Source organism: Ornithorhynchus anatinus, chromosome X3, assembly GCF_004115215.2.
Source record: "Ornithorhynchus anatinus isolate Pmale09 chromosome X3, mOrnAna1.pri.v4, whole genome shotgun sequence".
NCBI lineage: Eukaryota > Metazoa > Chordata > Mammalia > Monotremata > Ornithorhynchidae > Ornithorhynchus > Ornithorhynchus anatinus.
In genome coordinates, this window is record NC_041751.1 from 8,217,889 (window position 1) to 8,233,370 (window position 15,482).

At 43.7% G+C, this 15,482-nt stretch overlaps 2 protein-coding genes across 3 annotated transcripts in view; one reads left to right on the forward strand and one right to left on the reverse strand.

Annotated features, from left to right (window-relative positions):
* Positions 1–1,049: 1,049 nt before the first annotated feature.
* CX3H5orf49 (chromosome X3 C5orf49 homolog) lies at positions 1,050–9,619 on the reverse strand. Its single transcript, XM_003429360.5, has 3 exons — positions 9,388–9,619; positions 3,696–3,812; positions 1,050–1,619 (listed from the first exon to the last, which is right to left on the reverse strand). Exons 1-3 carry the CDS (start codon positions 9,568–9,570, stop codon positions 1,440–1,442), a joined length of 480 nt encoding a protein of 159 aa, XP_003429408.1. The 5' UTR covers positions 9,571–9,619; the 3' UTR covers positions 1,050–1,439.
* Positions 9,620–12,714: 3,095 nt separating this feature from the next.
* Positions 12,715–15,482, forward strand: part of MTRR (5-methyltetrahydrofolate-homocysteine methyltransferase reductase) — a 33,248-nt gene continuing 30,480 nt past the window's right edge. The window contains exons 1-2 of one of the 2 annotated variants that reach the window (XM_039910647.1): positions 12,715–12,731; positions 13,935–14,004. The gene's annotated coding sequence lies outside the window, so the exon portion shown is untranslated. Of the gene's footprint in view, positions 12,732–13,389; positions 13,482–13,934; positions 14,005–15,482 lie in introns of those variants that run through there. The other variant, XM_007659717.3, reaches the window with a different exon arrangement.

Sequence of the window (15,482 nt, forward strand, 5' to 3'; positions counted from 1 at the left end):
GAGGAGAGCATGGCCTAGCGGATATATAACAGGACTGCTAGGTCTCTTGACTTTGAGAGACCGAGCTTTTTCCCTTGACTTTGCCATTTGTGAAGTGTTTGGCCTTGGGCAAGGCACTTCACTTTTCCGGGGCTCACTTTTCCCCTCTATAATGTGGGGATTAAATACCTGTTCTCAGAACAGATAATACCCTTTAGACTGTGAGTGGGACAGTGCCTGATAAGATTATGTTTAATATGCCCACAGAGTAAAAAGAAGGGGGGGGGGGGATTCTGGTTCGTTTGAGTGGTTCTACTGTTAAATGACCAGAAATTTCTGCATTTGCTCAACTTTTTAGATGTTTCAGGAGATTGGTGTATTACTGCTGAGAATACTGACCTAGGAAAGACTTCTAATACCAATTTGCAATGTGATTTGGGACCAAGGCAAAAGGTTTCTCCTTGCATTACAGAGAGGGAATAAATTTAGTTGACCTGCTCAGTCAGTATCAGGATTGCAGCCAAAAGAGGGCTATGCTGGGTCACCCCGTAGATCTCAAATCTAAATGGGATTTATCCCAAGGTGAGCATTGGAGGGGAAAGCCACGGTCTAGGCATCAACTACATTGGGGATCCACGAGAGAAACATCTCAATCCATCAGAGCTATTTATTGAACACTTAATGTGTGGAGAGCATAGCCTAGTGGGAAGAGCTTGGGTTTGGGGATCCAGAGGTTCTATTCCCAGGCTTCCGGCTTGCCTGCTCTTTGACCTTGGGCAAGTTACTTAAATAATCTGGGCCTCAGTTACCTCATCTATAATATGGGGATTTGGAAACCATATAGAAACTTTCCTTTAACAGTTGGAATTATAATCAACATAAGGGATTAGTTTTAACTGCCTGGTAGGACATTTTCACTTTCATACAATAAAATTCATGTCATTTTAAGAACATCATAAAGATTATTGAAGCACGCTTAAAAATTGTGAATACCAAATTCCCCCCTCCCCCCACCCCCACCTCCCAGCCAAATGTCTTAAAAATAAGATCTGGAATGGAGTCAAAAAAAGTCATAATGGAAAATAGACTTTATTGATATATTCATGGATAAACAGAAATGGATCATATTAACCACAAATACTAAAATATCAAGTCACCATTATACCTGGAAAATAATTCTTAGCAATTATAAATGACAGGCCAGATTTTAAATGTAGGAAATAATGGAGTGGAATGGCCGACTGTTACACTTCTTTCAAGAGCTTCCAGTGGAAAAGTTTCAGCTGTGCTCTCACTAAAACTTCTCTAAGCTGATTTTAGGCTAAACTGCCCTAGTTGGATCGAACAGGAAATAAAGGTTTAATTAAACCCCTTTTATTCTTCTACCTCTCCCTATCCCCAAACGACAGAAACCCAGTTGTACTGTGACCCCAGTGCCCACCTCGCTGATGGCAAAAATGTCAGAATGGAGCAATGTGTCCAAAGCTGGTCTCCTTCATGCAGGTGATTTCATTTTTCCGGTAGAACTCAGCCTTCACACGGTTGATCCTCACGTGATCTCTGCTGAGCTCTTCCACGGGATGTTTTATGTGCCGTCCATACTCTGAAGATGCCAAAACACCCACGGGTCTTGCCCATTCCTATTGAAATGACACACAGTAGCCACAGGGCACAGCAGTCATTCACGCATTCAGTCGTATTTATTGAGTGCTTACTGTGTGCAGAGCACTGTACTACTTTCGATGAGCTTATAGTCTAGAGGAGTGTTCTCCGGACAAATCTACTATAAAATAGGCAGCTTTCAATAATAATGATTATTGAAAACAGTGTGGCTTAGTGAAAGAGCCCTGGCTTGGGAGTCAGAGGATGTAGATTCTAATCCCAGCTCCGCCACTCGTCTGCTGCGTGACCTCGGGTGAGCCACTTAACTTCTTTGTCCCTCGGTTACCTCATCTGTAAAATGGGGATTAAGGTTGTGAGCCCCATATGGGACAATCTGATAATGTGTGTATTTGTTAAGTGCTTACTATGTGCAGAGCACTGTTCTAAGTGCTGGGGGAGATACAGGGTCATCAGGTTGTCCCATGTGAAGCTCACAGTCTTCATCCCCATTTTACAGATGAAGTAACTGAGGCACAGAGAAGTGAAGTGATTTGTCCACAGTCACACAGCTGACAAGTGGCAGAGCTGGAATTCGAACCCATGACCTCTGACTCCCAAGCCCGGGCTCTTTCCACTGAGCCATGCCGCTTCTACACTATTATAATAATAATAATAATAATGTTGGTATTTGTTAAGCGCTTACTATGTGCCGAGCACTGTTCTAAGCGCTGGGGTAGACATAGGGGAATTAGGTTGTCCCACGTGGGGCTCACAGTCTTAATCCCCATTTTACAGATGAGGGAACTGAGGCACAGAGAAGTGAAGTGACTTGCCCACAGTCACACAGCCGACAAGTGGCAGAGCTGGGATTCGAACTCATGAGCCCTGACTCCAAAGCCCATGCTCTTTCCACTGAGCCACGCTGCTTCTCTATTATAATGATGGTACTTGTTAAGCACTTACTATGTGCCAAACTCTGTTCTAAGCACTGGGGGAGATGCAAAGTAATCAGGTTGTCCCACGTGGTGCTCACTCTCTTAATCCCCATTTTACAGATGGATGAGGTAACGGAGGCCCAGAGAAACAAAGTGACTTGACCCAGGTCACACAGCAGACAGGTGGCTAGCAGGGATTAGAACCCATGACCTTCTGACTCCCATTGCTGTGATCTATTCACTACGCCAAGCTGCTGGAATTCTCTGCTTGTAAAATTGTTCATTATTCTCCTGCCCCTCAGTGTTAGTCAATCGGTGGTATTTATTGAGTGCTTTACTGTGTGCAGAGCACTGTACTAAACGCTTGGGAAAGTACAATAATGGAGTTGGTAGACACATTTCCTGCTCACAAAGACCTTACAGTCTAAAGTCTACAGTCTCAGTGTCTCTCTCTAGACTGTAAGATGTTTTGGGCAGGGGACGTGGCTACTGACTCTGTTGAACTGGACTCTCCCAAGCGCTTAGTACAGTACTCTGCACACAGTAAGCTCTCAGGAAACACGTGGCTCAGTGGAAAGAGCATGGGCTTTGGAGTCAGGGCTCATGAGTTCGAATCCCAGCTCTGCCACTTGTCGGCTGTGTGACTGTGGGCAAGTCACTTCACTTCTCTGTGCCTCAGTTCCCTCATCTGTAAAATGGGGATTAAGACTGTGAGCCCCATGTGGGACAACCTGATTCCCCTATGTCTACCCCAGCGCTTAGAACAGTGCTCGGCACATAGTAAGCGCTTAACAAATACCAACATTATTATTATTAGGAAATGTGATTGATTGACTGATAGCTCCCAAAAGCTTAGTACAGCTCTCCGCAAACAGTAAGCATTTGCTAAATATCAGTGATTGATTGATTAACTAGAGATGGTGGGTTGTCGCCTAACTCTGGGTCATATGATTTTTGTAATCCAGAGAGCATCAGGCCTAAGTACATAAATGCTGAAGGAGCGGGTGGTAAATATCGAGTGCTCTCCCAAGTGCTTAGTATTCATTCAATAGTATTTATTGAGCGCTTACTATGCTCAGAGCACTATACTAAGTGCTGGGAATGTACAATTCGGCAATAGATAGAGACTACACAGTAGGACTTCAAAAAATACTGTTAAGTATTCTTGCTTAGTGTTACCTCTTTGTTAACGTGAAGTCCTTGACTTTTTGCATGTTCTCTGTCATCTCGGTGCAGTTTTTCATTGTAACCTGGTGGTCTTTTAAAAATGCAGTCGTATATGGAGACGGTGTCTGTCTTGGAATAAAAAGGAAAACACCTGGTTTGTTTAGATGAAAATTTCACAAAAAGTTTTACAGCCAGAGGGCATGTGGTCAAAATTGCAAGCCAGGAATTGGATCTTATCAGTGTCACATTGCATTTACTTTTGCTATCAGGAATGGCACATCTGGTCACTATCTGTTAGGTTCTTCTAGAAATGTTCCCTGATCTGGCAAGCCACAGCTCAGCCGAAGTTGCTACAAGTTGGGGGAGATATTAAAAATGTCGAGCTGCTCAGGCATAAGTAGAGAGTAAGGAAGACATCTGTTTTCTCTTAATTCCAGTCTAAATCCATTTAACTGTGGTACATCGGTTCTTAAAACAGAACCAATGTCTTAGCTGATCCTTTATTTCCACCTCGTCAGACAGCCCTGTCACACCTACTTAGTTCTGTTCCAGATCATTTGTCATGAAATCGCCTCCCGGGTTGGTGTGGGGATAAGACTTTCCTCGGGCTTCCTCAGAAATGGTCAAGTTGTGTCTGCAGTGGTCCCAGTGTAACAAAGAACCACTGCAGACTTTTAGGCTTCACATCTCAAAAAGACTGACTGTCCTCTTTGTAAACGATGAACCTTGGTGGGGCACTGGTGGTGTAAAGAAAGGCAGGAGGTGCAGCAGAAAAATTTCATGTGAGTTCAAACATGATTACGTATTTCAAGTTCCATACAAAGTCTTCAAATAAAGAGCTGAATAATATACACCGAGTTGGTTTGGCTCTAAAGAAACCCCTGCGTGATGTCTTCTAAACTTCCCTAAACTTTCTCATTCTCTAGTGCTCTTTTCTATGTACTATATTAGAAATAATTTCCATGCTGCTCTGAATTCTGAAGATCATGTCACCCAAGGTTAGGCAGTAACCCACCATCTCTAGCTAATTAATCAATCACTGGTATTTAGCAAATGCTTACTGTTTGCAGAGAACCGTACTAAGCTTTAGGGAGCTACCAATCGATCAATTGCATTTCCTGAGCGCTCACTATGTGCAGAGTACTGTACTAAGCGCTTGGGAGAGTCCGATACAACAGAGTTGGTAGGCACGTTCCCTGCCCAAAACATCTTACAGTCTAGAGCACGAGAGAGACATTAAAATACATTAATCTGGGACGTGTACCTAAGTGTTGTGGGGCTGAGGGAGGGGGTTAAAGAAAGGGAGGAAATCCAAGTGTGAAGGTGATACAGAGGGAGTGGGAGAAGAGGAAATGAGGGCTTAGTCAGGAAACCACAGAAGAGTGTTGTGTTTATTTTTCATTTGATTGAACTAAGGCCCAGGAAAGGTGGGGAGTGATGTGAAAGTGAGAATTTATCTCCTAAAGAGTAGGGCACCACCTTCAGCCCCTGGCCTGGTCATCTAGGTGGAGCCCTGCAAGGTCCCTGATGGACTGCCTGGTGCAAAGTGGCTCGAGAACGTGGAGAATCTTGTTTTGGAGAAGATGTTGGTATTTGTTAAGCGCTTACTATGTGCCGAGCACTGTTCTAAGCGCTGGGGTAGACACAAGGGAATCAGGTTGTCCCACGTGGGGCTCACAGTCTTAATCCCCATTTTACAGATGAGGGAACTGAGGCACAGAGAAGTGAAGTGACTTGCCCACAGTCACACAGCTGACAAGTGGCAGAGCTGGGATTCGAACTCAAGAGCCCTGACTCCAAAGCCTGTGCTCTTTCCACTGCGCCGAATGGTGGCTGGCAAGGGATGGAGGGGATCTTACAATCAGCCCACTGCTTTCCGGAGCATGTTTGATGCTTACTGAAGTTTAAACTGCTTGCGGGCAGGGATTCAGTCACTTCTTTATTCTGTACTTACCAAGTGACTAGTTCAGGGTACTGTGCTAACTGGGCAGTCAAATTACATTAATACTATTTCCACAGTATAAACCACATCATAATAGGTAATCAACATTCTAAGGGATGGTTCCTCAGTCTGATTCCTCAAGCAGAAAAAAGAAATGAATCCTGATTGCTTTCAGCCATCTACAAGTGCAAATCCTCCTTCTGTGGAGTTGAAAGCAAAGTGGCATACCAGAGAGTTTTTTAAGAAAGAAAGAGGCAGTTTAATAATCGGATAGTCATCCTAAGCTTGCAGTATTTTTTCTCCTTTAGATGGGCTGTGCTCTTTTAAAACACCAGGGACACACGTGAGATTAATCAATATATCCCATTTGCCATGGAGAGGGTGTTTTCAGTTTAGTCCCAGTACATGTAGCTGCTCATTTCTCTGATCACAACATTTCCCTTCCATGTCATCCTCACGCATTGCCAGTTCACTGAATGACGTTTGATGATGCAGGGATTTAAATATTCTTACATTATACACAATCCCCTACCACAGCATTCTTTACAGACAATTAGCTATCTCGCAGGCGCTCGGCGAAAGAAGTATACTTAAATATGCTCTTTAGTTCCTCTTCACTGAAAATGTTCCTCTCCTGAAACATCCCGAGAGCACCAGTTCACCGCATTACATAGATTATTATACGGGACTGTGAAATCCCTCTGATCTGCAAAGATAAGTTGGCAAGTCATGTGCAGCCTGTTTTATAATTCTCTTTAGTGTCTTCTAATAGATGTAGCGATGGCGTAAATTGCGGGGAGAGAGGAGCAGAAATAAAGGAGCTGCCTTTGATGGAGGAATTCTGGCAGCCCTAGATGGCCTCGAGTCTCATTTGTTTCAGAAGATTCTATATCTGAAGAAAACAATTTCCTTCACATTACTCTAACTCAACAAGCTTTCAGTACCTGACCTGTCTGTCGAGAGTCATTTCTTACTCACTGGAAAGATGGGGTTTTTTTAATATCAGTTACCCCCAAATTATCTGATCATAACTCCTAGTGCAGAAATGAGAACAGAGGCCCAATGTTGTTGAGCATCGAGCTATACTATTAACTCTTGTGCCACTTCATTCTCTGCTTAGGATCCAATAAGGATTAATTCACACCTAAGGCATCACAGCCTGATGTTCTACTTCCTGCTGTAAACTTATTCTTACTTCTGCCTTTGCTACTTGGAAATACTTTCTGTCTTTCTTCTCCACTGCCTGCTCCATGAGGGAAGGAAATGTGTGCGCAACTGTTGTGTTCTCTACAAATGCTTAGCTCAGTGCTTAAGACTCAGAAGTGGCTCGATTGATTGACTGAGTTCACTGGCCACACGAAGGACTGTTTAGAACACAGTGGTTTTTTTTTAGTTGCTGTCCACTCCTAACAAGGGAACTGAAAAAATGACCAACTAAGCATCAGTGGTATTTACTGTGGACAGAACATTGCACATGATCCCTGCTCACAAGGAACTTATAGTCTAGAAGGGGAGAGAGGTATTAAGACAAATTATAAAAAGGGGAAATGGCAGTGTACGGATATGTACCTGACCGCTGTGGGGCTGTGAGTGAGGTAAGTACGCAAAGCACTTAAGAACATAAAAGACCCAGAAGGGAGGACAAACAGAATGGGGAAATAAAGTGTTGGTCAGGGCAAACCTCTTAGAGGTGATATGATTTTTATGGGGTTTTTAAAGATGGTGGTCAGTCAGATATGAACACGGAAGGAGTTCCAGGCCAGATGGAGGATGTGGGCAAGGGATCGGTGTCAAGACGGGTGAGACCGAGGGGCAACGAATGAGTTGGCACTAGAGGAATGCAGTTTGTGGGCTGGAGATTAAGGAAGCAAAGTAGAAGGGGAGAGCTGACTGAGAGTATTAAAGTTGGTGGTGAAGAGTTTCTGTTTGCTGCAGAGGTGGAAGAGGAGTTTTTTTGAATAGGGGAGATGCGGATTGATTTTTTTGTTTTTAGAAAAATGATTCAGGGAGCAGATTGGAATATATGGACCGGAGATGGGACACACTGCATTTTTTCAACCTCTAATTCCACACTTTGGAAACAGAGTTAAAATTTCCTAGTAAAACAGTGGAAGGTAGGGAACTGTTGATACCATACCATGGGTTTGAGGGAATTAGGTATGAATTAAAAGAGGGAGTGAAAGCCAACTCTCTCAAGGATAAGGCGATGGCAAAAAGAAATTCCAAGCTACAAAATTCTAGAACTAGACTGTAAGGTCCTTGAGATCAGGGATTGTAAAATGGGGATAAAACACCCGTCTCCCTTCCTACTAAATTTCAAGCACCATGGAGGGCAGGGATTTTGGTATGATTTCTGTTTTAATATCTACCCACATTTAACACAATGCTTGGTGCACAGTAAGCACTTAATAAATGCCATTTTTATTATTATCAGGTCAGAATAGATACTGATGTCAAATTTACGCCTTCTTCCATGCAACGATATGCCCCGCTTGGTAATTGTGAATCAGTTTTTGTTCATAGGAGGGTCAGGTAGGTTACCTGGCAAAAGGTCCTGTCACTTAGGCATCATTATGTCCCGTGGAAGAGAGCTGTGCTTTAGTTTAAAGAAAATGCCAGTGGTGAAACTACATCCTATTACGTGAGTGTTTTTGAGAGAGAATCTCTTGCCTATTTCTCATTTTGAATGGCCATCATTACTCTTCCACTATATTTGAATCAGTTAGGATATGGAGTGTTTAGTCTGTGCAAACCACTGGGAAGGATGGGAAATAAGTCAGACGCCCTTTGCCCCACCTAGGACTCCAGGATCTAGTTGGGGAGGAAACAGAAATAGTTACAGATAAAAATAAAGGTCATAGGTCCTGATATCTCCCTATCTCCAAGGTGCCGCCGTCTCCCTTGTGTTCTAATGGTCCTGACGTCTCCCTGCTCCTGTTTGGCAGGGGAGAAGTCTCGTCTTCCACAGTCGAGATAGGGAGAGCGATAGGGAGGACCAGGGGCAGTCCTCGAAAGACCCCGGAGCTCCAAGTCTACCTGGTTCCAGCTTCTGATGTCACGGGGGAACCATTCGGTCATATTCATTGAGGGCTTACAGTGTGCAGAGCAGAGTTCTAAGCACTTGGAAGAGTACAATATAACAATAAACAGACACATTCCCTGCCCACCACGAGCTTACAGTCTAGAGGGGTGACTTTACAGTCTAGGGTCCGCAGCCCCGTCTTAAAATAATCAGTTTTATCTATTTGTAATAATTACTATGGTACTTGTTCAACTCTCGCTATGTGCCAAGCACTCTCTAAGCGCTGGGGCAGGTACAAGTGAATCTGGTTGGATACAGTCCCTGTACCACTTGGACTCATACTCTCCCCATTTTCCTTGATGAGGTAACTAAGGCCCTGAAAAGTGACTGAACCAACGTCACACGGCAGACACGTGGCAGAGCCGGAATAAGAACTCGGGACCTCCTGCCTCCCAGGCCCCTGCTCTCTCCACTAAGCCACTCTGCTTCTCGAGAGCTTCTACTGAGAGCTTACAGTGCGCAGAGCACTATACTAAATGTTTGGGAGGGTACAATAGGTGGGGCCCCACGAACTTGTAGTCTGGAGGGATACAAGACCGTGAACTCGTGGTGGGCAGGGATTGTCACCGTTTCCCATCGCGTGGTACTTTCCCAAGCTCTCGGTACAGTGCTCTGCACAAAATCAGCACTTAGTCGGCTCGATCGAATGAAGGAATGAAGAGGGGAAAGCCCAGCCCTACCTTGGCCTCCTGATAGAAGTAGCTGTGCTCTTTCGGGGCCTGGCGTCGAAGGGGGACGTAGCTGAAGGAGGAGAGGGCCGAGACGGGAGGCGGCCGAGGCCTCCCTCGCAGTGATTCCATGATTATCTCCTCGTCTTCATCCTCCTCCTCCTCCTCCTTCCTCCCTTTCCCCTCCATCTCCATGCCTGCTCTGGGCCAGGCCCGGAGGAGAAAGGGGAGAAGGGAGGAAGAGGACGCGTTCTCCGGTTGCTAGGAAACCGCTGCCCACGGCCAGGGAGTCCCTTGGAGGAGGAGACTTTGGAAGAGGTCGAGGTTGCTAGGATACAGGATGGGTTAAGGCAAGGGTTCACTGGGCTTAAGGCCAGGGCCTCGGTCTACCCCCACCCAAAACTTCCTCTCCATTTAGCTTCATTCATTCATTCATTCAATAGTATTTATTGAGCGCTTACTATGCACAGAGCACTGTACTAAGCGCTTGGAATGGACAATTCGGCCACAGATAGAGACCTTCCCTGCCCGATGATGGGCTCACAGTCTAATCGGGGAAGACAGAGGGACAAAAACAAGACAAAATAATCACGATAAATAGAATCAAGGGGATGGACACCTCATTAACAAAATGAAGAGGGTAATAAAAATATAGACAAATGAGCACAGTGCTGAGGGGAGGGGAAGGGAGAGGGGGAGGAGCAGAGGGAAAGGGAGCTCTTCGAGGCCGCTTGCTTGAAACATCATAACAGTTTCCTTCCCCAAACGCGGCCGCCGTTAGCTCTCATAATAATAATAATAATAATAATAATAATAATAATGATAGTGATGGCATTTGTTAAGCGCTTTCTATGTGCCGAGCACTTTTCTAAGCACTGGGGCAGATACAAGGTAATCAGGTTGCACAGTCTTAATCCCCACTTTGCAGATGAGGTAACTGAGGCACAGAGAAGTGAAATGACTTGCCCAAGATCACACAGAAGACAAGTGGCGGAGCGGGATTAGAACCCACATCCTTTGACTCCCAAGCCCGTGCTTTTGCCCCGATAACCGTGTTACCTCGGCAATGTTTTTGTTTTGGGAGGCAAACTTTTCATAATTAAGAGAGGAAACTGGTCTAAAATGTTACTATGATTACTACATCATATTGCGAAAATGTCTTTCCATTTGTTCCGAGGATCTGCTTCAAACTGATAGCCCAGAGATGAATCAGGAGGAGAAAATGATCACCGAAAGAAACCTTGAAATTGCATTTCTGACTTCCCGAATAGGCGAAGGGAAGAATCTGTGATGATAGCAGTTAAGACTACTACTTGAAAAGAAAATTGCATTTTGAAGAAGATAGCCTGCTCTCCCTAACAGTATGTCTGTCGCAGATGCAATGATTATTAATATCTACTTGAGAAAATGTATTTTCTCATAGTCACTTTCTGAGATACTCAAAGGAAATGGCCTCATTTCCTGTGCTTTGAATTGGAGAGTTGGAGAAATACTTTTCTTGGTGAACAGAGGGGATGCAGTCCCTGTTAGGGTGTGGGATGAATCCCTACCCATTTCAAAGAAATCCCAAACTCAGAGGTTTTGCAAACCAAAAGAAGGTTGGCAGAGAGGGCATTCGATCATATTTTGAGATGAGACTGAAATTGTTGATTTCAGACAGGACAGACTTAGATTTGGGGCCTGATTGCACTGGGTTATTTCCTGCTTGTGCTGGGGCTATGTGGCGCTCGTTCCACTTAGATTGAACCCTGGGGCAAAGACGGATATGGGGCAAAGACGGAAGACTTTGGGGCTGTAAAACTCTAAATGCTATCGATCAGGCTGGTGTGTTTCTGTCAGGTTTCTCGGATGGTTTCGGGTGGTGAGACAGGTGAGATCCGTCTCTCGAAGGGGTTCCCTATTTACGCACGCTCACCGCACAATCACTGGTTTGGTTTCAGGGATGGATCTGCCCCGCATTCAAAAATATGTCCACCTCATGAAGACCCCATTGGTCATCTCTAGGGTGTACCGCCGAAGAGGTTGTTTCCTTATCCTGAGAGAAATTAAAATGTTGCTCACCTTGGAGACAGGGGAAGGCCTAGGTAATTCTTAATATCCCAGTCAGCCCTGTTACTCTGATTCTCACCCTCTCTGATCGTTCCGTGTGATGGCTGTGAATCTTCTCCTGCCCCGTTCTTTGAAATCGCCTGTTTATGGTGAACTAAGTAAATGTGTTCATGCTTATGATCCCTGTAAGGGGAAAGGGACTCCTGTCACTGTAAAATACTAATTACTAAATCATGTGAGAACGTGCAATGAATGATAATTTTTAGATTCTCATTTGGTGAGGTACCATTAATTGAAGTAACCCGCCAGTTTAACATTTTCCTCTTAACCAAAATGAAATGGTAAAACACATGCAAAATCAATAGACCGAGTCAGATACACCCTGTGGGGAAACTAACTAGAACCGTGTAGAATCATAAGAGTAACCTAGGTTTAGCATACTTGATTAAAAATAATAAAAATGTATTGGCTCATCTGATTCCATTTTTATTGTAGTTCCCAAGCTTTGACAATAGTACCATCTCCTGGTCAGAGAGGAAAAACTCAACCTTTGGCCGAAACCATTTGTCTGCAATGATTTTGTAGGAATTGCAGCCAGATGCCAGTGATATGTACATATTTATTATTCTATTTATTGAAGATGTGCATATATCTATAATTCTATGTATTTTAATACTATTGATTCCTGTCTACTTGTTTCGTTTTGTTGTCTGTCTCTCCGCTTCTAGACTGCGAGCCCGTTATTTGGTAGGGATTGTTTCTGTTCGCCGAATTGTACTTTCCAAACGCTTAGTATAGTGCTCTGCGCACAGTAAGTGCTCAATAAATATGATTGAATGAGTGAATGAACCTTTCTTCCCACTTTGAGAAATGGGGCCAGTTTTCAGTGCAGGTAGGTCCTTTGAATACTCTTCAGACTTAGTTGTTCATTAGAGGAGCAGTAAGGCCTAATGGCAAGAGCTTGTACTTGGGAGGCAGAGGATGTGGGTTCTAATCCCCATTCTGCCACTAGTCTGTTCTGTGACCTTGGGTGAATCATATAACTTCTCCGTGCCTCGGTTACCTCATCTGTAAAATGGGGATTAAGACTGCGAGCCCCCTATGGGACAGGGACTGTGTCCAACCTGAGTACTTTGTATCTACTCCGAAGCTTAGAACAGTGTTTGTCACACACGCTTAACAAATACCATAATTATTAATATTATCTAAGCATGCTTTGTTTCCATTTTTTTTCTTGCCCTCAGAAAAGCAGGATCCTAAATCAGTAGTAATCAAGAACTTGGAAGTTTGCATACTTAAGACCCAAGGTAATGGAACAGAAGCATTCACTACTAGATTGACTATACTGCTGAATTATATTCCCATTGTTGGAAATACATTTTTAAAACGCTGTTACCGCTAATGAACGGGCACCAAATTAAGAGAATCATTACTCTTCAGGGTAATGATTTCACTTCTGCTTTCTTTTAGAGGGCCCATAAGGTAGATTAACATGTTCAAGGACTATCACTTATTCTACTATAGCACGCTATAGTTGACTGGAGTTCAAATATTTCAGCTCATCTTTACAGCAGCTATTTGGGTATCTTCCTGTCAAACGTTTTCATTGTTCTTGATCTCTTCTTGCCACTCTATTAAATATAGTAGGACGGTACCATTAAAATTCAGATAAAACAATGTTCTTGAGGATAAGAATTACACACATCAGCAAAACCTACCCAGAGGATACACTGCCTACTGCCATGGATGTTTTCTTTGAGTAGGTTTTACTAGCCAACTGTAAATAGATTTTTAAGTGGATTCTTTTCATTTTAAAAATGCCCAGAGTCTGCAGGGGACAAATCAAAACTTCATGCCAAAAAAATTACTCAAGGTGGGAATGCTGGTGATTGTGTTTGAGCTGTCAGGGTCACTAGACTCTCCAAAGATCACGATGTCACAATGCTGGTCCAACGGTCACAGCTGGCTGGACCGATCGCCGACGGTCCTTAACTCTCAGGGGAGTAGCCCCTTCGAACGGAAGAGTCTCCGATCACGGAGGGGCTTCCCGACAATTGGTGAGGTGATCTGCTAGGCAGTCTCTAATAAGGGGAGCAGTGTTCTGACCAATCCCAGGCCGTAGCCATGCTATTATTAGTAGTAGGCATTATTTATCTCAATAAATAAATCCTGCCTGCGTCAGCTGATACAAAGCTTGCAGCCTTACCTCAAAACAAAGATATCTCGTGTACTTATTTAGCAGAATACTGTACCGGGAGTTTGATTACATAAAGGTGCAAGCCTTCCAGGCATTTCACTGTAAATGAAGCTGCTTCTAGACAGGCTTGGAATTTTCCAAATGAACATCAGCTTTCAGCTATACCAGATATTCTAACAAGTCTTTTTTTAAAGGGTTTTGTCAAAACAATCATGCTTACACTGAACTAAATTTGAGATCCTTCGGCACAGTGTGGCTGCTTTAGCCTTTAGCTGTGATTGCTTTGCCATTCACTGTATGATTTTTTTTTTAGTAGCGTACATCGGCCTTAGTGACGATCATCTTGGGTGGAAGAGAAACCTTTCAGAGCACCAGGAAAGCAGGTACTGGACACTCACCAACTACAGATAGTTTTCTTATCTGGGCAACAAGGCGTGAATAGACATGGAAGAAGGGTTGTTGCTTTGGGATTTCTAAGAGTCGGTCAGGAAATTGAGTCTTTGAAGATTAAAATGGCCCTCTCTCACACACACACACACTTATTGCTCCCCTAGATCAGAAGAGATGGGGAAAGGAAGAGTGGAAGCTGACAGCTTAAAGTCGTTTTAGATTTCCATCTCACAGATGAAACAAGGCACAAAAAAACCAATTTGAAGTTAAGAAAAATACCTGATACAGGAGATATATATTCACTTCCCTCTTTAGTTACCAAGAACTATCAAAGTAATTTTAATAAAAATGTAAAAGTGAATCAGGATTCACAGCTTCAGGGCTGCAAGGAAATTATTTTAAACTGATTTAGACACCATCAGGAAAGGAAAGCATCGATCTTGTAGGTAAATCCTGCAGTGCCCATGAGCAGAAATGCCTCTAAAGAAATTGCTCACTTCAAAACAAATTACACATCCTTTGAGTTTTGTTCTTCTTTTGCACTGGCTCTTGAACTAAGCTCCCAGATTCTTCTGCGATATTTCATTCTTGTCACTCAAGGAGTCCATAAGTGTGAGGGAAGAGCTTTTTTCATAGATATTGCATTAGCTCACGTCTTGTTTGTAAAATCTCAACTTCATAATATGGAATCTGTAAATGTATGCAAAAAAGTGGTAAGAATGCCTCTCTAAGGTGAGTGGAATGTGATCTGGCAAGGGTATGGTGCTCCCAGTGACAGTGTATGGATCTGAAAGCTGGACAGTGAAAAAACGGGACAGAAAGAGCATCAGTTCTTTTGAAATGAGGTGTTGGAGAAGGCTTTTGAGAATACCACGGACTGCCCGAAAAACAAACAAATGGATTTTGGAGCAAATTAAGCCAAAGTGACGCGACTTAGATTAGCATATTTTGGACAAACAATCAGGAGGACTAATTCACTGGAGAAGTCACTAATGCGAGGAAAAGTCCAGGGAAAACGTGGAAGAGGCAGACCAGCAGCTAGTTGGATAGAAACCGTAACAAAGATAACGGAAGAACCGTTAGCAAGGTTACAGATTAGGGCAGAAGACAGGATGTTCCGGAGAAAATATACTCACAGAGTTGCTATGAGTCGGAAACGACTCGATGGCACTTGATAATAATAAGGGACAAGATCGTCTAGATGCCCAGTAGCAGGCTTTTAACCTAATGAAGTCAAATAGCTTGCGCTATGGTCCGTTTTGCTTACTACTGGGGGGCTGTGGCACTGAGGCCTGCCCAGAGGCTTAGTTCTGGATGATTCGAAGAAATAAATCTGCCTCCGACCATTCAGAAGGAGGGAGGCTTACTAGCTGCATTGGGGGCTGAATATGGGTCTTCATCTTGTTCCACCGAGGAAGGATTCCCAGTAATATTTACCAAGTGCCTCAGTTACCTCATCTGTAACCCTCCG